The following is a 26,121-nucleotide window of genomic DNA, read 5'->3' as shown; positions in this document are numbered from 1 at the left end:
CCAGAGAATTTGCATGGGACCGACTGGGATTCTCTGCACATGTCTTGCAGTTGTGTGGCTTGATTTTCTTGTGGGACTCCTGTCAGAGGGAGTAGGGGTTGATTCTGTTGCCTGCTCTTGGGATCCTTTTCTTCTGCTGGGTTGTTAGACCAGTCTTAATAGGAGAGGAGGTGTCTTGTCTTGCTGCAACTTGATATGCTATGGCTGGGAGATACAGATGGAAAGCCTGCACTGAAGTGAAGGAACAGGCGGGAGAGGAAGTGAATGTGGGGGAGGGGAAGGTTGGGGTGAGTGGCTGGGAGGAGAGAAGAAACTATGATCAGGTTTGGAAAAAATTGCCGCACCCGTGTCTGCGTTCGATGCACCTTTACCCAGTTACCGAGCTTCAGGCAAGGGGCTGGAGGTTAAAATACACAGACAGACAGACAGAAAGCGACATGGGTCATCCTTGAATTCCCCAAGAATGCCCCCTTTATTATGTTTAGGGGTAGATTATATAGAGATAGCCACGCCTCAGCCAAACCCACCAGAAACCACTCTCCTGCCATCAGGAACTCCTGAAGGTCTTGTGCTCAGAGCAGCTGTAGGCACTCAGATCAGGGGATTACAAGCAATTCAGGATCTGGGGTCTCACTGATCCCAACAAAAAAATAATAGAGTAGTTAATAAAATGAAGTACGTTCACTAAAAATTCAGAGCATATTTTGTTATATCTTCATTTATTTTTAATATCTTTGAACCTAGTGCCAGGCCTGCTAGATTAGAGTAGCTTTGAGAGCAGTTAAATAAGGAGTGGGTGACAAGTGGTTTCTTTTTTACTGCTGATAATGTCTAAAACAAATTGTATCCATTTCTATATTATAAAAAAAAAGTAAGGAGTGGGATGAGTAAATGAAACATAGTGAAAATGTGATGATGTAGGAGGTTATGTATGCTCTGAATATGTTTTATTGCTATTAGTTAATAAAGAAGCTGCTTTCGGCCAATGGCTTAACAGAACAAAGCCAAGCTGAAAGAGATAGAGAGAGTAGGCAGAGTCAGAGAGAAGCCATGTAGCTGCCCATAGGAGACAGACACCTCCGCTGGATCCAACAGAAATACCACGTGGCAATAGAGATGGGTTAGTTTAGGATATAAGAGATAGCTGGAAACACTCTTAAGCTATTGGTCAAATAGTATTGCAAATAAATTAGTTTCTGTGTGATTATTTTGAGTCAGAGTGGTCGGGAAACAAATTAGTGGCCTCCACCAACAATGTGATGCTAATATTTTGTTGTCTCGATGCCAATTCTTTAAATTAATCAGCTTTGTATGAAACATTCATAGGATCAGTTTCACTTGATAGAAATGGTGGAAAGAAGGATTTATAAGGAAACACAACTTTTGTTTGCAGTGTCAAGAGATGGAGAAAGCTAAAGAATTTATCAGTGAATCAGATTGGTGTAATAACTTCATGTGACAGGGTTCATGTGCCAGGCAGTCACTCAATTCAGAACCAAGGGTCACTCTGTGTGAGATTTTCAGCTGCCTTTAATCAGAGGAAACACTTTTCTATGTGAGATTTCTGGTTTAGGAAAATTATCAAAATATTAATTTGTGTAATCCCTTCATAAGCCTCCTATATAACAAATTAATTTATTATAATTAATAAATGAAGTGAACTAAAATTTTTCATCTCCTTTATTTTCTAGTTTGTTTTCCAAGGAAAACACACAATTGAAAACAAAAGCATTGCTATACACACAGGCTTTCTAGCCTTACTGTGTTTTTGTAGATGGATGTCAAATTGTTGTACACAAGAGCAGTTTCTCCTATTGTAACCTTGACCCATGAAGGCCAAAGAATGTATTGTTCATTAAATAAAATTCATTTTGCTGTCATATTACTTATGCTTGAGAGTTTTCTATAGAGCAAAGATTTTTCAGGGACACACTGTTTCTGGAACTATGAGCATGCTAATATATACAGATATTAATAATGCAGAACAAATTTCAGTCAGCATAGAAAATAGCAATAAGGAAGAAGGAAGAGAGAAATAAAAGAGAGAAGGAAAGAGAGAAAGAGGGTGGGGCAGAGATAAAGGTGGATGGAGAGGGGAAGGGAATGTTTCCAGATTCATTTTTACTTCATTTTTTATGGTGTTGGGATTGAATAGATGACCTTGCTCATGAGAGGCAAATACTGACAACTGTGATTGCTATTATATTGACATTAAAAATACATTTAGAAAGTCAACTATTTTGACAGCTTACATTGTTTTCACGATTTGGGGCCAACTATTGTAGATACCAACTATTCCTATTGTATCTACATTTTGTCAAGATCTGGGAAGAGTCTTAGCTATTTACATAATGACAAGCTAAAAATTTAGTTTGTCAAAGCATGCTAAATGACAGAAAAAGACCAGGTTTTCAGCACACAGAGAACTTGATCACCCAGGACTTCAGACAATGGAAACTTCATGTTTACATTAGCTCTGTTTTTTTACTCTTAGTGTTTTTAGATATAACATGGATTTAGAACCAAGTTATTACTGCACACATGGAGTCTTCCTATCTAGGCTGAAGTACATGGAGTTTCGCGAAGCCTCAGTGCTACAAGGGAATGTAGGCAGATCTCCCCAGACTTTTCTTTGGATGGAACCATTACTCGTATCATCCTCAGAAGATTTGTTGTCTGTTCCAGAAGTTCTTATTTTTCTTTTCATGTACATTTACTGGAGCACAATCAATAAAAGCTGAGAATCAGATTTTGGGGTTCAACATGAAGACAAGAAAAGCAAAGTAGCCAATTACTGGTTCTTACCTCAATCTCAGTCAGAAAATGGTGATTCTGTCTCCAGGAATCCCAGAATGAGGCTGATCCTAAGAGCTGTCTCACCCCAGTGTATAATCTCTCTATCTAGTTCTGCGGTAAAGGGTATGCAGTACTATCATCTGATTTCTATGGCAAACTAGTATGACTACTGTTATCAAAGTGTGTCTCATTGCTGCCTGGTCTGAAAGGCTGGCCAATGTGGCTATCTTACTTTTGTGGTCTTCAGGCAAGCTTTTATTAAACTACAAATGAAATTAAAATTCAATTACATTTACCACAAACTATCCTTAAAATGATAAGCATTACTTATAGGAGAGTTTTTGTAATTATTCTTTAAAGCTTTATGTTTTACAACTGCAAAATTTTGCTCAAGATATGAATATTAAACGATGATAATAGTAATGTATACCATGCAATGCCTTTCAGTTTACACAATATTGTTTATACATTGATGTGTTCAATCATGTGCAAAGTTGGAATGAAGTTAAATTCATTTATTTTAGAAAATGGACATGTCAACTGTAAGGGAAATGTCTGTAGTTTCTACAACAAACAGAATTAGGAGACAGAGTTTGTAAGAGCTGCATGTTAGCTCATAAGTGTGTTAGTTCTTCCACTAGACTCTTGCAAAGCGAGTATTATACCTATCCACATATTGGCTTTATGAGATGTCCCTTAATCAACATTACTGAAATTGTAATGCAGTGTACTGAGGATGTGAACATTAGCTTAAAATAGAAACAGTAGTATTTTATTTAGAAATAATACTCTCCAAGAAGTAAAGGATGAAGTAATAGAAGCTACTAAAATTCTTTCTGCAGATTAAATATGAAGGAGAATTTTTGCATGCTGGAGGAGCATCATATGGGAACTCTAGGCATAGTTAGCTTTGCAAGATTCCTTCACAGGTATTGCAATTAATAAAATCAATCATGAATCAAACATGGGTAGAGTGCTCATGTTGTACGTGCCCCAGAGAACTTGCAGTGCACTGAATTTCATTTGTTATCATATTCCCATTGAAATTCATCACAGATCATCAGAATTCATGAAAATTGATAAATGCATGGCTACTTTCTTCAGACATAGTAGATTTTATATAAATCAGTGCTAATAATTTTATAGGTGAAGAAAAGCATTGCTTATCAAATATTTAGTTGTTTTGTACTTCTTCACATTTTGATTACTACCACTCAAAACCCAACACTTGCTGTTCTAGTCTCCAGACCCATACATGATAATACACATAAAATTAAAACTTTTAAATTAATTATTACTACTATTTTGCCTTAAGATACAAATTCTGATGGTCAGCCTTCTTACTACAAGACCTATGCTTGTCTGCTGATTAACATTGCTCTGAAAGGAAGAATAATATTGAGTAAGGAGGATTATTTACTTGTTTGACAGATGAGCAAGCTGAGCCAAGAGAGATGAAAGAACTTCATTTACTTCTCAGAATATGGTAAAGGAGATGATAGTTAGATTTAAGAAAGACTATAATAATATAGACATATATGGGACTTTGCATAATTTAGATGGCACAATTATTTTACATTAAAAAGAATATGACAAGAAATAAATGAAAAAAGAGAGTGGATGAGGAAGAAGAAATACTGACTTAGTATGAAGAGGCTGGTAATAGATTCTTTTTTTTTCATTATTTATTTATTTATTTATTTTGGTTTTTCTAGACAGGGTTTCTATTTTTTTATTAAAAATTTCTGCCTCCTCCCCGCCTCCCAATTACCCCCTCCCTCCTCCACTCCCCCTCCGCCTCCTGTCCAGAGAGCAGTAAGGGTTCCCTGCCCTGTGGGAAGTCGAAGTTCCTCCCCCCACCCTCGATCCAGGTCTAGGAAGGTGAGCATCCGAACAGGCCAGGACCCCCAAAGCCAGTATGAGTAGTAGGGTCCAAATCCAGTGTTATTGTCCTTGGCTTCTCAGCAGCCCTCATTGTCTGCCATGTTCAGGGAGACCGGTTTTATCCCTTGCTTTTTCAGTCCCAGTCCAGCTGGGCTTGATAAACTCCGAATAGATCAGCCCCACCATCTCAGTGGGTGGGAGCACTCCTCGCAGTCCAGACTTCCTTGCTCATGTTTTCCTTCCTTCTGCTCCTCATTTGGACCTTGGGCGCTCAGTTCGGTGCACCAGTGTGTGGCTTTGTCTTTATCTCCATCCATCGCCAGATGAAGGTTCCCTCACGGTCCTGACTTTCTTTCTCATGTTCTCCCTCCTTCTGCTCCTCGTCAGGACCTTGGGAACTCAGTCCGGTGCTCCAATGTGCGGCTCTGTCTCTAGCTCCATCCATTGGCAGATGAAGATTCTATGGTGATATGCAAGATAATCATCAGTATGGCTATAGGATGTGGCCTTTTCCGACTCCCTCTCCTCAGCTGCCCACGGAACTAGCTGGGGGCGTCTCACTGGATACCTGGGAACCCCTCTAGAGTCAAGTCTCTTAATAATCCTAAGATGGCTCCCTTAATTAGGATATACACTTCCCTGCTCTCATATCCACCCTTCCTATATCCCAAGCATCCCATTCCCCCAAGCTTTCCCTATCCTCCCCTTCACGCTTTGCTCTCCCCATCTCCCCTTGCCCCCAAGGCTAAGATACACGTGACTTCTTAGATGTGTGACTTCAGTATGTTACCTAAAATGACACTCAAAATTGTCACATTTTCTCATCATCAAAATGATGGTGATAATATTTCTTTTTGAAATTGTTATCAGGCTATTACAAAGATTAAGTATAAAAGTTCTGTAGGTTGCCTGGCAAATAATAAAGCCAAAAACTTTACTTACTGTTAATTGTATTCTTATCACCATCACTGTCATGAGAACAATTTTAATAAATCAGCAGGCCAGGATTTACCAAGTTTAGTGTCAAATGTGATATTGTTATATAAATAAGACTGAAAGTTGTCATTGGAAATTATAAATAAATTCACAACCAGGGAAAAGAATAGCAGTCAGATATGTAAGTAAAGGGCATAGGAACTAATCAAGTTATCTGATACTATTTGTTGGTTGCTGTTAGAGTATAAGATTCCTTATTTGACTATATTATTGTAACTATTCATAGGTATGATAATTTATGTATATAGACTTTGAGAATCTTTGAGTTAGAAATGAGAATACATTCCCTTTTCATATGGTCCCTACTTCACCTTCTATGGTAAAGAATTTAGAAAAGTGTTGTGTTTAAAGGACCTTTATTGAAAAAAAAAGAGCTTTATTGGTTTTACCTTGTGGTTACTTGAATGGTTCCATATATCCTTCACAGTCATAGGGAGCCATGTATTTTACAAAGTTCACAAGTAGGGGTGTAAACAGGTTTTGCCATTGTCCATAAAACTTGGATATTGGATTCAAAAACCTCTTTCCATTTATCTACTTTAGCACAGCTATATGGGTAAGGTATTGAAGCTATATGGTCAGACATTGTCAGAAGGATTTGGGTCTCAGAAAGAAATATCTTCTTGTCATATGATTGTACATCTCTTTCACTTTCCAAGACTACTGTAAAATACTGCAGCATTTTTGATCCACCATATCAATAATAATTTAAATATATGAGACATATCCTTTCATAAACATATCAGTAATTATATCCAATAATAATACTCACAAATATCTTTGAATAGAGCTTACCATATATTGTGTACTATGATATGTTCTTTTTAGGAATTCTTCACTTAGTTTCATGGAAATACATGTGATAGAGAATGCTTCTGTGTCTATTTTATAGATAACGAAATTGAGCTAAAGGCAAGGTATGAAAATGTCTAATTATTATATACTCAATAAAAAACAGAATCATGAGACTGGGGAATGGCTGAGTTTGTAGAGTGTTTGCTCTATAAGCATGAGGATGAAATTCAAATCCTCAGAAACTGTGTTAAAAGCAGGGTATGATGGCATGCACATATAATTCCAATGCTGGGGAAATAGAGAAGGGCTGATACTTAGTGTTCACCAGCAATTCAGTTTGCATGAATTAATGAGTTTCTGATTTTCAGATTAGGAGAAAACCTACATATATATGAAGAGGAAGACAACAATTGTGATTCCTGACTTCCATATGCATATACAAATATACAAACAAAAATAAGTAAACACAGATACATGAACATATTTTTAAAGCAATTAAATTTGAACACAGGCAAATATTCTTCAGTTTCCCATATTACAAACAGTATCTTTATGTGTAGATAATATTTTCTTTAATATTAACTGTATGCTATTTGCATGTCATCAGTAGTTTAGTATTACTTGTTTATTTCATTTTTGTTAAAATAGTTGATTAGTCAAATCACACACACACACACACACACACACACACAGAAAGAGAGGGAAAAGAGAAAGAGAGGAGAGAGACAGAGAGAGAATTGTATCTTTCAGAGAAAGCTAAGCTTTGCTATAATGGAATATTTCCAACTTTTGGTGATTTAAAAATGTATTTATTTTTCATCTTTCAGTCAAATAGACTTCATTAACTGACCACTTCAAAATATGTCCTAGGGTCTCTGGATTCTCTATTTCATTTTTCTGTCATGGAGGATTTAATTGAGGTATAAAAATTTCTGAGAACACATAGCTTCTAGCTCACTCTTACACATATCCTTTTCTTTTCTGAAGCACCGTACAACAGCTCTTACTGATTTAGCTCTTCTCTTTAACATTACCTCCCCTCTCTAAGCACACCCTAGTCTCTTTGTTAACATTCATTGTCATCTTCAAAGACTCTTGGATCACCTGAGAGAGAAATCTTTGTGCATGCTATGGAGATTGTTTTGACTATATTAATTGTGATGGGGGAAACTCACAAACTGTTGGTGCATAATTTTATGGCTCTATTGCTGAACCACATAAATGGAGTAAGTGAATTGAGTAGCTGAGTAGCTATAAGCATATAAGCATGTATTCATGTTATAAGATAATCTTTTTGTGCACTGTGAAGATGTGTTTCTTCCAAGACATACTCTGTTAGTAAAGAGCTGAATGGCCAATAGCTAGGCAGAAAAGGGTAGGTAGGACTTATGGTCAGAGATAGGAATTCTGGGAAGAAATCAGAGAGTTAGCATTTGCCAGCAAGATGTGGAGGAAGTCAGATATACAATATGGAGGAGAGGTAATGAGTAATGTGGTAGAATACAGATTAACAGAAATGGGTAAATTTAAATTTTGGGAGCTAGTTGTGATCAAGCCTAAGCTAAAGCCAAGCTTTTATAGTTAATAGAAAGTCTTTGTGTCATTTTTGGGGAGTTTGTGGTTCAAGGAAAGGCAACTACATTTGGTATCCAACATGTGGGCATATATATTCAAATATAGCGCCTTTGAGGAGCTGGTATACTACTCCAAGGGAAACTAGATAGAAATGTCTACCATAGTAACACTCAACTCCTTCCCAGGTGGTTAAAGGTAGCTCCTGGCCATGCCTGTGGACATAAGGCTCAGCTCTCATAGATCTAAGGGAGGTGGAGGTAGTTGCCAGCACCATGTAAGAGGCAGACCCACAAAAGGAGCTTGCTTATGGGCTTTGCAATTTTTTCAACATTTTCCAAGAGCCAAAGCATGCAGAATTCCAGGTCCAGATCAAGCAAAACTCTTAACAGGTGCAGTATGCTTAAGTGCTGAAGAAATAAAATAAAATGGGTAAATAGAATCATAGAAAAATAGTTTGAAAGTGATAAAATAAAGTCTTTTAAGAGAGAGTAAAGTAATGTAAAAAGAATAAGCCACAAAAGGAAATCTAACACATGATGTCTGGATATTATATAATGATTTATTAATTTAAAGTTTTTAAAATGCTAGTGAACAAAACAACAGCAATTAAGAGATCTTGAACTGTGGAAAAACTAATAAATCACCTTATATATTATATGAATGTTTTCATTTCAGAATGGAAGTCAGGAAATGCATTGCATCGGGGAAAAGATTATGCCTTTGTTTCTCCAAGGAAATGAAAAACTATAGATTCTTTCATAATTGATAAAGATCACATTTGATCATGGGGGGTCACTTCTGAAAATCTTGGCTTTAGAAATGAAGAAACCAAGAAAAACTACAAGATAGATGACATGTATACTGATGCCTCTATGTAGAAACAACTCTGAATCTGAATGAGAAATGATAAATCTTGTTCATTACAGAGTGCTCATTACTTATTATTATATGCCATAGTTGGAGATTTATATTACAGTTTGTTTAAATAGTCCAAATAAAGTTGACAGATGCCTTTTACCATCTCAGACATAGAGAAAGAGAATCATCTTTAGATGATTTGTGCACACTACCTTTTCTACACTTGTATTAATACAGACATATATGTTACCTTTTAAACTATGTATGTTTTCAGAACAAAAAGAACAGATATCAATGAAGATAAGACAAGTAAGTAGTCCAGGTGATCCCTCAGAATACCTCTTTTGTAGCTTGTTGAAAAGGAGTGGAGCTCCTTGTTCCGGCCACCTGGCTAGCTTACACCCAAAATAATCACAAAGAAATTGTATTAATTAAAACACTGCTTGGCCATTAGCTCTGGCCTCCTATTGGCTGACTCTCACAACTAGTTTTAACCCATTTATATTAATCTGTGTTCACCATAACCACAAGGTCATGGCTTACTGGGAAAGATTCAGCATGTCTGACCTGGCATCTCCATGGTGGCTCTCTGTCTTCTTTCACCCAGAATTCAGTTCTGTCTTCTCCACCTACCTAAGTTCTGCCCTATCAGGCCAACCAGTTTCTTTATTGATTAACCAATGAAAGCAACATGTAAACATAGGACCTCCTACACCAGTAGTTTCTTAAAAAATCTGCTTCCAGAATTATTTTAGTGTTGCTAGTTGAGATGATCCAGTTTCACAGACTAATCCATCCAGGACTTCAGATAAGCTCTGCACTTTTCTAAAACACAGACGCTAGACAAAAAAAAAAAAAATGATACCATCCTCTCTCAAGACTTGATAATTATTACAATTTTTTCAGATACCCTAAAGATACTGTAGATCCCAGACAGAAGAAAGTAATCATAACAACATAATACTCACATCCCCAAGACTTGGGTGAGAAATTTCTTCATTTGGTGTGTTATAGATGCTTGTCATTGTTTAGTGGAGGTAGTTGCAAGTTGTTATTGATTATGGTTAGGGAGAAAACTAAACAAAGGATGCTAGATTAAGGAATTTCTTTTTTAATTTCCTCTATCCTTTCTTCTCTATCTAGTAAAAAAAGGGAGAATATAGGAATGATAGGCTAAAAGGATAAATTATTGAATCCACTTTTAACCTAAAAAGTAGCTACTAGTCTCAAATATTTTGAATTGGTATGGATTTTTATATATTGATACTAATTTAAAGTTATTTTTGTTATAACACACTATATATATATATATGTTTCTACTCTTATTAAGTTATTTTACCCATGCAGTACATTTAAAATGTAATATAAAATTTTGGTCCTTGACAGCTATTTTTAAACACTGTTTAGGAAAATTAAGAAATGCAGGTTAGTAATTAGTCATCCATAGCAATCATATTTGTAGTCATGTTAGGTATATTCTCAAGTATAACCAGATATATTTTAGATAGATAGGTGAACTTCAAATGCTTCAGGGAATTTTAAAATGCAACACTCAAAATTCTTGATAGCATAAGGATTTTCATGACTATGAGTAATTTACTTCAGAGAATATGATGGACATGAACGAATCTCCGTATGGACATTCCTTTCAATGTGGCAAAGCTAGCAACCAGGCAAGAAGGTACATTTGCCTTGACTGCTGACTAATTTGGACAAGCAAAGATACAAAGTAAATTGATTGCCAAACTTTCCAAGAAAAGGTAGGACAATCTTTCCAAATTCTTGCCTCACAGAAATTCTCTCAGATATTCTAGGCCTGTAGGCTGAACACAGATGCCCACAAGTTGAAGAGAAAATGTAGGTGACTGATCAAGAAGATAGCTATCCCTGTTATTTCTATAGTTTTGCTTTATCTGCATTTCCTGTTTACTCAGATAATATTTTATCCTTCTCAGGTCTCTGATGGCATTGATGGCTAGATAGTTATAGTTTTACACTTTTCTTCATTACCAAACTGCAAAATAGATACAAAAGAGATATAAAATTTAAGAGGTTGAGAGACATAAAAAACTTAGTTGTTTGTTTAAGAAAATATTTTATGGTCTAAAGGGATATTTTAATATATTATAAAGCAATTTAGCTATAAAATATTAGACTCACCAAAATAGAATAGATAATAGGGTACTTTCTCCAAATTTACCAATTACAAATGGACTGGACATTGTGAAAATAATTCTTACCTGAAAGTTGTTCTTATTGCATATTGTTTTACTGTGTTGGAGTTAAAGCCTTTCCTTTTAATTTAGACAAAAATGTTATAGGGAAATGTTACAGGATATTTGATTGCCTGTGAAACTTGTGTTATAAAATCAAACTTGTTAATAAAATCAACCTTGGATCTGGGGCTGAGCCTAAGAATTAGCTGAAGAGAGTATGGAGTTGCCAAAATGATGGAGAGAGAGATTCACAGGAAAAGTATAGAGGGATGTAGAGTTTAGCAGTCTTTTTGTTTGGGGACAACTGGAGAGATGCTCTTGCTGAGTCTGCAGCCCAAAGCAGAAGTTAGCTGGTTGCTTCTCAACCTCTCTGAACTAGCAGTTTTTCACTCCATCATTTAACTCCCTAGTCTTTATTGGTAAATGGAGTAATAGAGACTTAGTTAAAAACTACATTTGGTGGTAACATTAGAACTGGTGCTAGTGAGACTAGAAATCCTGCCAGATTGTGCCTGAGTGGCAGGGCGCTGACCACAGGGCTGTAGGGCCACAGATTGTAGTTAAAATACCAGTAGACTCAGGTGCAGCTGCTAAACTCACTGAAAAATAACACAATCATAGTTCTCTGCTTTGTGGATTCGATGTTACCAGCTGCTTTAAGTTCTTCCCACATTGATTTTCCTGTTATGATGGACTGTGCCCTTGAACTGTGAGATGGAATAAACATTTTATTTCTTAAATTGTTTTTGTCTGTTTCTTTTCACAGCAACAGGAAAAGAAATAAAGACCCATTGATTAATCTGAAAAAATGTTAATGTGTGAGGTTGATGAAGCTGAAATTTATTGAAATTTTGAAAACAGTAGTTTTTTTGTATTTGCTGAGAGCATAAATGGAACACTTTCTTCAATGTCAAGGATTCTAGTTACTATCATACATGTATATTTCATATAAGAAGATAGAAACTATCCTATTAATGAAGGATGAACAAAATTAGAAAAAATGCAAGCTGCTTTTGATTACATATTAATATTTACATTTTCAGTCTCTGTAACACTGCCAGATAATTATTTGTTCATTGCCTATGTAGAGTAACCTTATCTCACCAGCATGATAGATATGAGTAAACTAATACACTTTATTTATCTAAAAGAGTTTTCACTTTAATTACGCAGCAGTGATTTGACGAGTTTATGATAATGGATGATGATCTGTGTACAAGGAAAGCTATCCTATTAACCAGCCTTTCACCATATCCTACTCTAAGCATGTAAAAGTAGATTACTTCTTCCCATATATCTCCCCACGTCTTCTGTGTTTGCCCATTGAGGTGCTTATGGATATTTTGTTGATTTTATTTTTTGATGTGTACATCACTACTGATGATAAAGCTCCTAATTGCTTAATTCTAGAAGTACTCTGCATCTAGTATTCTAGTATGTAGTCATGGCCTTGATCTTGCCAAACATACACCAATGAGCAAATTTTTCTGCAGAAATTATGTATATATTGAAGCAGAGAGGAAGAACTATGTTTTCAAGTACAGTGGTTAAGTAGACATTCCTACATTCTGAGGTTTTAAAGTCAACAATCTGAGATGAAGTCATCGTGTGAGCAAAACTAGTTTACTGATGTGAGCAGACGATTCACAACTCATGACAAAGTTAAGATGCCTGGTCTACATCTCTACTGAAAATGAGGCTTTTGAAATTAAGTCGTAGAACTGTATAAAATGACAAATTAAACGAAGAATAACTTATGAATGTTACATAGCATGAGAAAATTTAAGGCAGCTGTTTAAATCAAAAGGATCCATGTTGAGGAATAGCAGTCTTCCTAAATTAGGAAGATTGTTTTCTCACACACTGCAATACTGAACTATTGAGAGAGATTTATGAATTCTCTCTCCTCAGAAATTTGTCTTCCTTTTAAAAACTAGTTATTGAGAGAGCTTCTCTTTGCCTGAAACTCATCTTGCTGCTTTCTTTTCATTATAACTTTTTTCTTTCTCCGTGTTGTGCCAGAATGTAGACAGTTGAATGTATCGTTCTGCCTAGTAGAGCTAATTTTTCAATTTACATAAATAAATAACCTGCCAAAACTAATTACTTCTCTTCAAATTCTAAATACATTATTTCTCCTCTTTTTCCAGTCTGTCTTAGTTTAATTATTTTCACATCACTTGTCATTTTATGAGCTGGTTTAGACTAAAAAGGCATAATCGGATGTGTCTTACTGTTTTAATTTGACTAATTAAGATTGCTGCTTTTGTCTGGTTGTCTGAAGATATCTATTTATAGCCTTTTCAGAGTTAGGGGGTAGGAGAGAGCACAAACACTAAAGAACTAAAAGGAAGCACATGTATTTACTCACAATTACACATTAAATGACCATTATCTTCATTTTTCTTGCCTTTGCAAAATTATTTTTCATTTGCCTCAAAAAATAGAAGCAGGTCTAGGAAAGCAGGTCATATCTTTTCCAACGTTATGGTGCATTTTTTTCAAAAAAATAAAGAATATCTCAAATATTGCACCTGAAGTTTCTGCATCATCTTCATGGCTTGAATTGAGAAAATTGTGAACACAGAACATGATTGCTCCTAGAAAACAGATGGTTAGCTGAATAACCACGCAATTCGCAGGGTCTAATTGCCTGGTTGTGGGGAATATTATACAGAGGCACCTGGGAAATCCAGAAGAAGAAAGAGCAGGTGGGTGAGCACAACCATCTTTGCATCAATTATGTAGTTTCTGTAGCTGAAGCATTTAAACTCAGGTCCTTCTAAATTGCTTCAGCTTGGATTTATTAAAATGCCATTTTCCAAACTGGTCTCAGAAATTATAGGCTTTTTCTTATTTATCTTTACTACTTGGTTATATAAAACAAATATGACTCCAGAGTTCTTATTACCAATAGGAAAGTGAAATAAAGTTGCTTCACCCCAAACAAATCTGGCTAGGTGCCAGTATAACAGTATAACATTAATCTATTTATTACTCGAACTTTATAATCATCCAAAAATGAAATGTAGTTATTCTGTTTTCAAAGGAGACATTGTACATGTGCACACCCACATCACTCACACATGCACACACAAACACACACACACACACACACACACACACACACTGGTAGATATTTTATCCTAATCAAAGGCTTTCAAAAACTTAAAATAATATTCAATTTGATTGTGAAAATCAATAGAAGGAATGTTATTGTTTAGGTGATATCTTTAAACTTATAATAATAGCTAATGTAGAAGTTCATCAGAATGACCAATTACATGGATATCTTATATTCAGTTTGTGAAACAATATTTTAACTAATCATATGTATGTGCTTATCTTACATACATCTTTTCTTGAGTTATACCTTTCCAAATTAAGTTTTCCTTCTCTTCTTGTGGGTACATCATAGAGCCTTCACTATGTTAATTCTTTTAGAGTAAAACACAGAAAATATCCTTCAAAATGCTGAAGTCGGAAATAACTTTACAATACAATACAATACCAAAAACCAGGAAATAATCCCAAGTATTCATAGATGGGACTACATGAAAACAAAAAGTGTATTTAGCTTTTTAAAAAAAAAAAAAAAAAAACTTTGCTCTTTGGGAGTATGCCACCAAGCTCCCAAATGAATACAGGAAGATTTATTCTTACTTATGAATGCCAAGCCTTAGCTTAGCTTATTTCTAGCAGCTTCTCTTTACTTAAATTGTCTCATTTACCTTTTGCCTCTGGGCTTTTACCTTCTTCTATTCTATAAACCACTTTTGTTTTCTTACTCCATGACTTGCAGTGTGGCTGAGTACCTAGCCCCTGATGCCCTCACTTCTTCTTTTTTCCTTGCTCCTTTTCTTATTTTTTTTTTTACTTATTGTCTCTGACTGACAGACCTGCCATTTCTCTCTCCTGTCTAGCTACTGGCCATTTAGCTCTTTAATAAACCATTCAGGTGCTTAGCTTTACAGAGTTAAACAAACACAACATAAAACAATAAAACTCATCATTTCATTATTAAACAACTATTCTACTTCATAAAAGAATGTTACATGTCTTTAATTAATATTCCACAATAAAAAGTTTCTGTACAGCAAAGGAAAAAAAATCAGCAGAGTTAACTGACAGCCTACAAAACAGGAAAACTCTTCAGAAGATATATTTTGGACAAGTTACTAATATCCAGAATATACGAATAATTTCAGATATTCAATACCAAGGAAACAAAACTGTCAATAAGTATATGGAAAAATAAATGAAGAGAGTGTTTTCAATAATAGCTATGTAAATGATAAATAATTATATTAAGAACTGTTGATTTGCATTTCTCTGATGACTAAGGATGTTGAACATTTCCTTAAGTGTCTTTCAGCCATTTTAGATTCCTCTGTTGAGAGTTCTCTGTTTAGGTCTGTACTCCATTTTTTTATTGGATTATTTTTTCTTTTGATGACCAATTTCTTGAGTTCTTTGCATATTTTGGAGATCAGACCTCTGCCTGATGTGGGGTTAGTGAAGATCTTGTCACATTCTGTAGGCTGTCAATTTGTCTTGTTGACTGTGTCCTTTGCTTTATAGAATCTTTTCAGTTTCAGGAGGTCCCATTTATTGTTTCTCTCAGTGTCTGTGCTGCTGGGGTTATATTTAGTAGGTGGTCTCCTGTGCCAATGCATTCAAATGTACTTCCCACTTTCTCTGCTATCAGGGTCAGTGTAACTGGCCTTATGTTGAGGTCTTTGATCCATTTGGACTTGGGTTTTGTGCATGGTTATAGATATGGGTCTATTTTCATTCTTCTACATGTTGACCCAGAAAGACAATTGTCACATGTACTCACTCATAAGTGGATTTTAAACATACAGCAAAGAAAACCAGTCCACAAATCACAATCCCAGAGAACCTAGCCAACAATGAAGACTCTAAGAGAGACATATATAGATCTCATCTATATGGGAAGTAGAAAAAGACAAGGTCTCCTGAGTAAATTGGGAGCATGGGGACCTTGGGAGAGGGCTAAAGGGGAGAAGAAAGGAAGAGAGGGGAGCAGAGAAAAATGTAGAGCTCAATAAAAATAATTTAAAAAACTATTAAATCTCCCTATCGGAGAAATGCAAATTCAACCTACTCTGAGATAGTACCACACCCCAGTCAGAAAGGCTATCAACAACTAATCCATCAACAAAAGTTGGGAAAAATGTGGAGAGAAAAGAACCCTTGTTTAGTGCTGGTGGAGGTGCAGATCAACATAGCCAGTTTGGATATGATTTCAAATACTAAAAATAAACTATCATGTGACCCAGCTATTTCACTTTAGGGATTATACCCAGGAGCTCCATACTCTACCACAGTTATAACTGAACTGAATAGTTTATTGCTACTTTATTCAGTATAGAAAAAAAATTGGAGAAAATTGTTGTCCATCAATAGATGAGTAATAAAGCTTTGTTATATGTGTATACATAAATATTTTTGTATATATACACATTTATATATAAATATATAGATGAATACTAGTCCAGTTATTAAAAATGAAATTTGGCAGAAAAATGGATACACTTAGAATGTATAATCTTCAGTAGGGGTCACACAATATTAGAACGAAAGAAAAGACATGTTCTTTTTATTTGGAATGAAGACAATAATTATGCACAAATTTATTCATGCATGTAAACAGATATATATCTGGGTAAAGTATTGTATGAAAAAATGAAATAAAAGCTAAATGTGAGAGAATGAGACAAGGAAGAATTCTCTGACACTAGGTAATGGACACAATTTATATAATAGGATATAATTGTTTTCTATTCAAATTCTGTCATGAATTTTCTGTTTATTGATTTGGGTGATAAATAAATACATAATATATTTGGTACTAAAATCATAAAAATTAATGCAGATTTCCATAGCTTTCATTAAAATGCCTACTCTATAACTAAATATAACTAAATAAACTATACAAAAGTTTATTCAGTTATATAGACTTCAGTTCTTTAATTTTGGTAATATTTTATTTAGTAATTTTTATAATAAAGTTTATAAAATTAAAATAATTAAACCAGCAGACAAAGCAAGCTTCCAGTCACTTTTTGAGACTACTTATGGCAGTTCATAAAACAGGAAAATGTAATAATAGTGCCTATAGAGTAGTTACCACATTACAATTCTTGATATATTCTTATAAAGACCTCAGTGACATAAAAAACTAGTATACTTATTTTCATATATTCTCAGTGAGCTTCCTAAATGATGTATTGTTTGTGTTTTATTTGTTAAATAAAGTATGCCTGAAGATCAGAGGGCAAAGCAGCCACACTAGTCAGCCATACAGGCCAGGGAGTGGTGGTATATACCTTTAAACCCAGTGCTCAGGAGACAGAGGCAGATGAATCTCTGAGTTCAAGACTATTCTGGGCTACACAAAATTGATCCCGAAACAGATACAGGTAGTAGTGGTTCATACCATTAATTCCAGTGTTTGAGAGTCACACACTTTTAATCCCAGCATTAGGGCTATGGAGACAAGAGAGATATGGCTGGGTGGAGAGAGGAACATAAAGGAGAAGTGACAGGACCTCAGTAGAGTGTGGAGTCTGAGAATTAGTGGAGAGGGGCTTGCCCTTTCGGTCTGAAGATTTGGTAAAAGTTAACGTTCTCTCTAGTGGTTGACTGTTTTCTTTTTCTCATCTTCAGCATGAACCCCAATATCTGTCTCTGAGGTTTTATTATTCATGCTACAGCTTCCTGAAACTCAAGGAGGTATACCATTTGATCAAATTCACAGATTTAGTTAAGTATAGAGCCAGGACTTGAAATGACATGAACTCACACTATCCAAGGCTGAGGCACTTCTTCTCCAGCCTTCTTTTCACATGCCATGGTATGATATTCAGTACCTTGATAGAAACCGCTTTCAGAACTTCTTGCAAGTACTTGAATGGCCAAATGCAATCCTCCTCGTGACACTGAAAATGCAGTGACATCTCTGCCATCTGTTTTTCGTGTCTACATATGGGCAGAAGAGATTATTTTTCAGTTTTTCTTCCTTATTAATTGTTACATGTCAAGGACTATGAAAAGGAGAAATAAAAGTGGAGACAGGATTAGATGACTTATATGTATTGTCTTGCTGTTTCAACCCTTTATACTTTAATTTTCAGAATTTTCAGTTATTGTCATTTTGTGAATTTTCTATGTTGCATACAGCATTTAGAACAATCTTTCATTTTCATGCACAGTGATTTTCATGCATGCCTCTTGCGTCATACTAGGTGACTACAAGTTATACAGAATAAGTCTAGTTATGATGCCTGGTGTGACAGAGTAGTAAAACAACAGAAGGTACAAGGCTCTATTGCATCTATTTATGAAATGCAAAACTGTGGAAGATACTAATCAATTCACTATTAAACAGTAAACCAGGAAGACAAAATCAGTTACAAATTTAAAGAAGTGTTCACTATATGAAGTTAAGAAGTGTTAAAATACATTTACAGGAGTAAGAAAACTGTGTTTTCCATAATGAACAGAGTCAAGGAAACTAAGTGGAGATTTTATCAGATAAAATTTATGTGCATTTCTACAAATAAAGCTGATTATGGATGGTTTCACTTTCACAGGACAGACAAACAAAATAAAAGAAAGTTGGCCATAATTACTAAATTCAATTTCATGTTTCCTAGTGCATTTATTTGTTGATTTCCAGTGATGGAAACTAGATTAACCAGAAGATACAAGTCTGTGAATATTCCTGTGGGAGATTATCTTGACTATGTTGATTGTTGTGCTGAGTTCCATCTCAACTCTGTGTTGGACTAAACGTTGGACTAATCATTGGACTAATCGTTGGACTCTTTATTCTGGACTGTATAAAGTGGAAAAGGTGAGCTGAGCACTAGATTTTACCCTTTGTCCTCTGATTCTGGGGACAGGGGACAGGGACATCATAACTGTGATGACTGGACTGCGTCTTGAGCTATGAGGCAAAATAAGCCATTTCTCCCTTCAATTGCGTTTGGCAGGGTACTTTGTTACAGCAACAGAAAAGAAATCCAAACACACGGGATTATTCAGCAGGTAAGAATGTGAAAGGTCACCTGAGAGTGTTTAGTGACTAACAAGGATCCAAGGGCAACTGCGAGGTGGACTGTGTGCCGGACTTTGGGGATGATGAGGAAATGTGACAGTTTTAGAGGCCAATCTGCTATGACATATGACATAAGCAGAGTAAGTTCAAACGAGTGATTCCCTGAAGATGATCATTTTCTGGTGCACAGGTATGATTTGTTGTCACTGAATGTTGTGTGTGTGTGTGTGTGTGTGTGTGTGTTTGCAAACCCACCTACCCTGCTCAGTTGCTAAGAACTACACAAAGTGCATAGGGTGATCGGCGGTCTGTCATCATCTCCTTTATGTGTTTTGTTATGTGATTTGAGCCTCACTGAATCAAGTCACATCTTCATTATTGAAGCATAGCTCTTTGACTTTATTTGTGGGATACTGAGCACACTAATGACACTGATAGTGTTACCAACAATGAAGAAACTTTCCTGTCTCTAAGGCTCCAGAAAGTTCTTTTTGTAATGTATTTCAAAGAAATCCTAAATTTGACACCCTCATTCCACCTCACTCTTTTGGTGAAGGTGAATTCTGAGGGATCTTTTGAAAATCGAATCAGCTATAATGGCATTCTTGTAGCATATTTTCTTCTCTAGGGACAGTGGCCAAAGGGGAGAGTCTTCCATAAGCACTTAAAAATGTAAATATTTCAATGCTTCTCTAGTTTGCAAACATCGCCTTAGTTAAAAAGAAGTTCTTGGAGAATTCTGTTTCTCTCTGTGGTTTTCAGTGCAGCCCAACATTATTTTTTAATCGCGTCCACCTCCAGATTGCCCCTTACCAATACAGTCATCCACTTCAGGGTGTCCCTCAGCATATAAATGTCTCATAGACCTATCCCGGCGATTCCACTCTGAACCACACATTTGCATCTGCTTCACCAGAGATTGGCGTGAACTTAAAATGGGTGAGAGGAGGAAACAATTCTAGATAGGCCACTGCAAGATATGCAAGGACACTAAATGCAGCAGCCTCTGATGCAAGTTGTTGGCTATGCACTTCGTCTTATACTTTTGCATCTAATAAGAGATTTCATATCTTACAAGTTACACAAGGTGCCTTTGAATAACGTGTGGAATGAGTTACTTCAGCTTTTTAAAAGAAGGATTTTACTGAACCTGTCATATTTAAAGATGTATCGTTATTGGTCACCTGTTTTGAGACTATGAGCAAGAAGTGTCTGCAAATTGAAGTTGTAGCTGTGTTGGAGGTAGTCAATCTTCAGAATTTCATAATGGCTTTTAGAAATCTGGCTATTGACTATATTTCTTAGATGAAATACTCACCTCACGTCATAATCCACAATTCTTACATCAGCAGGGCTAGCAAGGCTTCGGAACTCTCTTTAAAGTTTCATAAACTAGCAGTGTCAAATATTTTCAAAGAATTCATAATCCTTAGTTTGTGTGATGTGAATTTCCTAGCTACTAATTTATATTAATATCAGCCTCATTGGCCTCAATAATTATAAATATTACCATTATAATTTCCTGTTTGTCTCTGCGCAATTAACATTACATAAAATGATATTTGTTTATGAACAGAAACATTTTAAAAGATGTTGTAGAAACTCAAAGATTGATGGGGTCATGGAGAGAAACTGAGGATTGGCACCATGTGGCAGGGCTAGAGTCGCTAAACAGAGGCCAGGAGACCATTGGTGGTGATGCAATCTCAGCTGCAATGGAGACCACAGCATCCTGGGGATGTCAGGACTATGAGATGACCAGTCAGGACAGTGGCAAGTGAGGGGTGGGGCAGGCCTGAGTTTATGAGACAAGCTATGTTTGCTGAGAATGACAGAGGAGAAAAAAGGATTTGCAAAAGCCAGAGACCATGGCTAAGTACCAGAGGTGAGATACTATGATAAATATGTGGCTCTATACTGCTAGATATTGATCATACTCAAATGTTATTGTTTCATTTCCTGGTTCTTTTCTTTAGATAAGAAAATAACTTGTTAAAGATATTACAGGAACCCACAGTTATGACACTGGATATTTTTAAAATATGTGGATTTTTGAAGTGTTTGATTTTTTAAAAGGCAGAGTGACTTTTAAAGTTATTTTCTGCTTTATATTGTGATAGTAAAAAAAAATCTTGAGGACAAACAAGAAAATAAAGAGTCAGAAATATAACCACACATCATTATGAGTCCCACAAAAACACCAAGTTCACAGTCATAGCATATGCACAAAGGCTCTGGTGCAGACCCATGCACGCCACATGTTTGTTGCTTCAGTCTCTCTAAGCCAGTGTGAGCTCTGTTTTTTTTTATTTGTTTGTCTGTTTGTTTGTTTTGGCTGATTTTTTTTTTAAAAAATGTTATGTGAGAGGTAAAATCAAAAACATACTTAGTTGTCTGTTTTGGATGGAGTAAATGTTTCTTTAGTAAACTGAGTTAGATGGATTACATTTATACTTTGTTCACATGTGTATATCAAGCATTCTGTGAATACTAATACTCTATTGGGCCATGAATCAATTATTTTATGTTTTGATAAATGCATATTCAGACAATTTCATTATTGTGTGAACATCAAAGATTATCTTTATACAAATACTTGTTGTTTAATCTATTGAACACCTAGATTATATGATACAGCCTATTGCTTCTAAAATGAAAATTTAAACAACAAAATAAGGATTAACAGAATTGTGAGAGAATAATAACACAAAATTAAGTATGCATTCATTGGCTAATAGGAAATCTATCCATTATCAATGTGTTGCACATGTTATGGTGTAGAAATTTAATGTACACAATATGGTCATCCATTACATTTATTAGCAATTTGAGGTTGAGCTAAAGGTAGACATGATTTTTGTGCTGGATGGTTTTGTGTCACCTTCTCACAAGCTGAAGTCATCTGGAAGCAGGAGCCTAAAGTAAGAAAATGATTTTATAAAATAGGTTGAGCTATAGGCAAACCTGTAGGACATTTCTTAATTAGTGATCACTGGGGGAGGACCCCACCACACTGGGGGTGTGCCACACTGGACTGGTGATTCTGGCTTATGTGAGAAAGCAGACTGAGCAAGCCATAGGGAACAAGCAGAAAGCAAGTAGGTCCTTTGCGCAGGCTCATGCCTATAGGTTTCTGTCCTGTTTGAGTGCCTGTTCTGACTTCCTTTGATAATGAAAAATGATGTAGAAACCAAATAAACCCTTTCCTCCCCGAGTTTCTTCTGGTCATGGTGTTTCATCTCAGCAATAGTAAACCTAGATAAAACAGCTTTCAAAGAGTTGACTGTTGAGGAATATTATGTTATTTGAGGCATGCAAGACTTATTATATTTTAATCTCTTAATCATTACAAACATTTTTCTTTATTTGCCCAGGCCATCTAGACACCTACCTTGATTTTATGTAGATCTTCTATTTTGTTAGAAAAATAGCAGTTGAGTATATTTATTTTAGTTTGGCTTGTGTCTTAGTGGTTTATTTAAAATACCATTCTATTTTTTAAAATTTATTCCATTTCAGTTATTTATAAATTAAAGGTATGCCTTATGTAAGTAACATGCAACTAGATTTATCAATATAATTCTGGTATTTTCTGGGTTTCAGTCGGAGCATCACTTCACCTGAATTTAACAAAAATTGTATTTTCACTTAAATCTACTATCTTTCCTCTATCAAATCTCTCCCCCCCATTTTTGGACTCTGAATACTTATTGCATATTTTTAATATTCCATGTCATTTGCCAATGGGTTTTTAAACTATACTTTCTATTTTACAAATTATTAATAATCAGGGCAATGTGATCAATATGATCGATGAGTATTAAAGCTTAAAGATTCCATCACAACTGACTTTGCTTTCTCTTTTCTCAATGTTAGTTAGCAATGTGTAGGAGGAAACATTTTTAAAGCATTCAAATAGAAAGAAGGAGGTAGCTGTTGGCATCTATTGGGTAGAAGCCTGGAAGGATGCTAAGAATCCTGCAGTGTATTGGAGAGCTCCTCTTTCCAACATACAATTATCCTGCTTAAAATAGAAGTTGTGCCAACAATGAGAAAACCATAAACATGATAAAGCCATAAACATCTATCTAGAGTTAAATCATATCCCTTTACATTTGGATTGCGTATGCAGCCATTTAAAGTAAAAGTTCCAACTTAATATTTCTCATTTTCTCATTTTGAAAGTTTTTCTTTGCGTTCACTTCTTATTTAGCTTCTCTAGGATCACGAACTATAGGCTCAATTAAAGTAACACAGCAGGATATAAATGATATGATAGGGGAAATGCAAAGGAAGGAAAGGGGGTCTTTGAGGGAAGGGGAGAAAGTGGGCATAATAGCAATAAGGATGTCTAAAACGCCTACAAGTATTCATCATATTAACTACATTTAAAATCTACAATGCTCTTAATTTCAAATATAGGTATACATACATAGCTTTAATAACTATTCTCATTTAGGCTGATGATGCTCTTTCCAAGAGCCAAAGACCACTTCATAACCTCCCTCTCCAACCAGACAAAAGAAGCTCTATTTTGAAGCTGTTGGATAGAGATATTCAAAACATTCCCTAAACCTACAGCCTATTGCTACTATTGGTTATTCCCCAAAGCTTGAAGGCAACTCCCTTTTGCTGAAGGTGTCTAAGAATCCTACCATTCACATCAGAAATAAGGCCCAGAGACCCCTGGGCTTGATCTGATCTTAATGTTCACTCTCTGAGGACTAGCTTTCATAGTAGCAAAAGGCACTATGCAAGATTTCAGAAAAGGAAAGCAGCCAAAAGTCCCTCCCATCAAAGGTACCTATGAACCACAATAATGGACAGCATGGGCACGATAGCCCTAAGGGTACACTAGTGGCATGAATACCTTGGCAGTAACCAACAGCTCTCTAATTGAACTTAAGTCCTACTAAACAAAAGGGATACCATGCCTGGAACTAGAACTAGAAAACTACTCAATTCTTTTATATTCATGATTATTAGAGGAGATTCTACAAAAAAAAAAAAACACAATTAATCAAATACAAGAGTTATGGAGTTCAGTCCCCATAAATACATCTACAAAATACACTTCCAGCTAAAGCTCAGGTAAAATTTTGAAGGCCTGGTAGTGGTGGTGGTGGAAAGATTTTAAGAGTCAGAGAAACAGGGATTTTTCTGAAAGTCTGTTTCCTTGTGTTGCATGAGTTCTATTTGGAATTAATAATAAAAACCCGGAGCCAGATATAGGGGTAAATGTTGAAAGATCAGAGAGAAGAGTCACAGTTAACTCTTACCTTGCTAATATCTCAGTGAAAAAAAAAAGGCTGAGCTCCTGTTTCCTCCTATCTTATATTCTTCTCTCCACCCAGCCATATCACTTCCTGTCTGTCTGTACAGGCCTCCAGACCTCTATGGTTAACTAGTAGCTAGCTCTGCTCTCTGATATTAAGGCAAGCTTTAGTTTTTAGAACACAAGCAAAATATCATTATACCTTTGGACTTAATAATTTAACTGTCCTGCTATACTTTAGTGAGTTGACATTATTGGAACTTTAAAACTTATTCTCACTTTTCTTTCCTGTAGACCACTGAGTTTCAATGAGTATTATCTTTGCAAATAGAAAAATACCTTTAGCTTATTTGGTATAACATATTGCTGATAATTCTTTCTGATTTTTTACATCACTTATTTGACCTTTGTATTTGAAGGTTATTTTTCTCTGGCTGCATTTTGGATTGATGGATTTTTGTAGTTATTATATTTGATTGCTCACATTTGCCTGTGGTTTTGTTGTTTAGCATTTCAGCATTCTGGTCCACTGTCTAACCTCCTGCTTCTGATGGAACTTACAGTTGTCTACCAGTGTTTTCTGCACATAATGTTATTTTCTGTTTGTTTCCTTTCACATTTTCTCTTTATTTTCAGCAGTTTGATGAAGTTTGTCTGATGTTATATAAGTCATCAAGGTAAAGCCTGGCACCAAATCACAATTTACTGAACTTGCTTTGTTCCTCATATCAAATGGAACCAAACATTTTGAAGAGCTCTTGACAAGGCAATCTTCAAGTTGAGAGCCACAAAGTGACATTACTTGTGGCTAAAAGAAACAAAGATCCTACCCAGCCAAATATTTTTTTAGATAAGCAGCCCTCCGAAAATAAGGGATAAAATGGTTAATCCCCTTTCCTATTATTCGACAACAGTTGGAATAGATTTGTAGCCTAAAACCAATATTTACTGAAGAGTAACAGATTATATAATAAACTCCACATAATTAAATGTTGGGATACAATATAAGCATTTAATAACATGCAATAATCCACAGTTTTGACTTAAAAGAATAAACATTATCAGGAATGCTAAACATAAAAATAAATGTCTTCAAAGACCTGATAAATTAATACAAGAATTATAACAAATAGGTAAAATTTGATAAGAAGAGAGAAACAGCTCTCCGCCTGATTGCCGCCATCTTGGACACGAGTCGTGTGCAGCCCATTAAGCTCGCTAGGGTAACCAAAGTTCTGGGCAGGACCAGTTCGCAGGGACAGTGCACGCAGGTACATGTGGAATTTATGGATGACACCAGCCTCTCCATCATTCGAAACGTCAAAGGTCCCGTTCGAGAGGGAGATGTGCTCACCCTATTGGAGTCAGAAAGGGAGGCTCGGAGGTTGCGCTGACCTTCCTGCTGGGTCCTGCGTATCCAGCACTTGGCCCATGATGACCTGCGACTACTAAATAAAACATTTGTATTGTTTAAAAAAAAAAACAAAAACATTTAGTACTATTTCAAATAAAGTTACAAAACAGCACGCTGAAGTCTATGAAGATCCTTTTAAGTATGTATACATAAGTATCATATTCATAGTCAGGTACGTTATCTGAAAGCGACCCCCTTAAACCAAGGTCTACCGTTGGAGAGCGCG

At 35.7% G+C, this 26,121-nt stretch overlaps 1 protein-coding gene across 1 annotated transcript; it reads left to right on the top strand.

Moving 5' to 3' along the window:
* Positions 1 to 200: 200 nt before the first annotated feature.
* On the top strand, positions 201 to 25,875 carry LOC119819895 (40S ribosomal protein S28-like). Its single transcript, XM_042055404.1, has 2 exons — positions 201 to 323; positions 25,615 to 25,875. The coding sequence occupies exons 1-2, from the start codon at positions 201 to 203 to the stop codon at positions 25,873 to 25,875; spliced, it is 384 nt and encodes a 127-aa protein (XP_041911338.1).
* The last annotated feature ends 246 nt before the right edge of the window (positions 25,876 to 26,121 follow it).

Source organism: Arvicola amphibius, chromosome 7 (genome assembly GCF_903992535.2).
Source record: "Arvicola amphibius chromosome 7, mArvAmp1.2, whole genome shotgun sequence".
NCBI classification, from domain to species: domain Eukaryota; kingdom Metazoa; phylum Chordata; class Mammalia; order Rodentia; family Cricetidae; genus Arvicola; species Arvicola amphibius.
Note: the sequence above shows the minus strand (reverse complement) of the source record. Positions and strands in the feature narration are given on the sequence as shown.

What these genes read in the sequence shown, in the direction of transcription:
- LOC119819895 (XM_042055404.1), top strand. Translation starts at nt 201, where the DNA reads ATGGCTGGGAGATACAGATGGAAAGCCTGCACTGAAGTGAAGGAACAG. An exon ending in AGAGAAGAAACTATGATCAG is followed by an intron (nt 324 to 25,614) that starts GTTTGGAAAAAA and finishes TATAACAAATAG; the next exon opens with GTAAAATTTGATAAGAAGAG.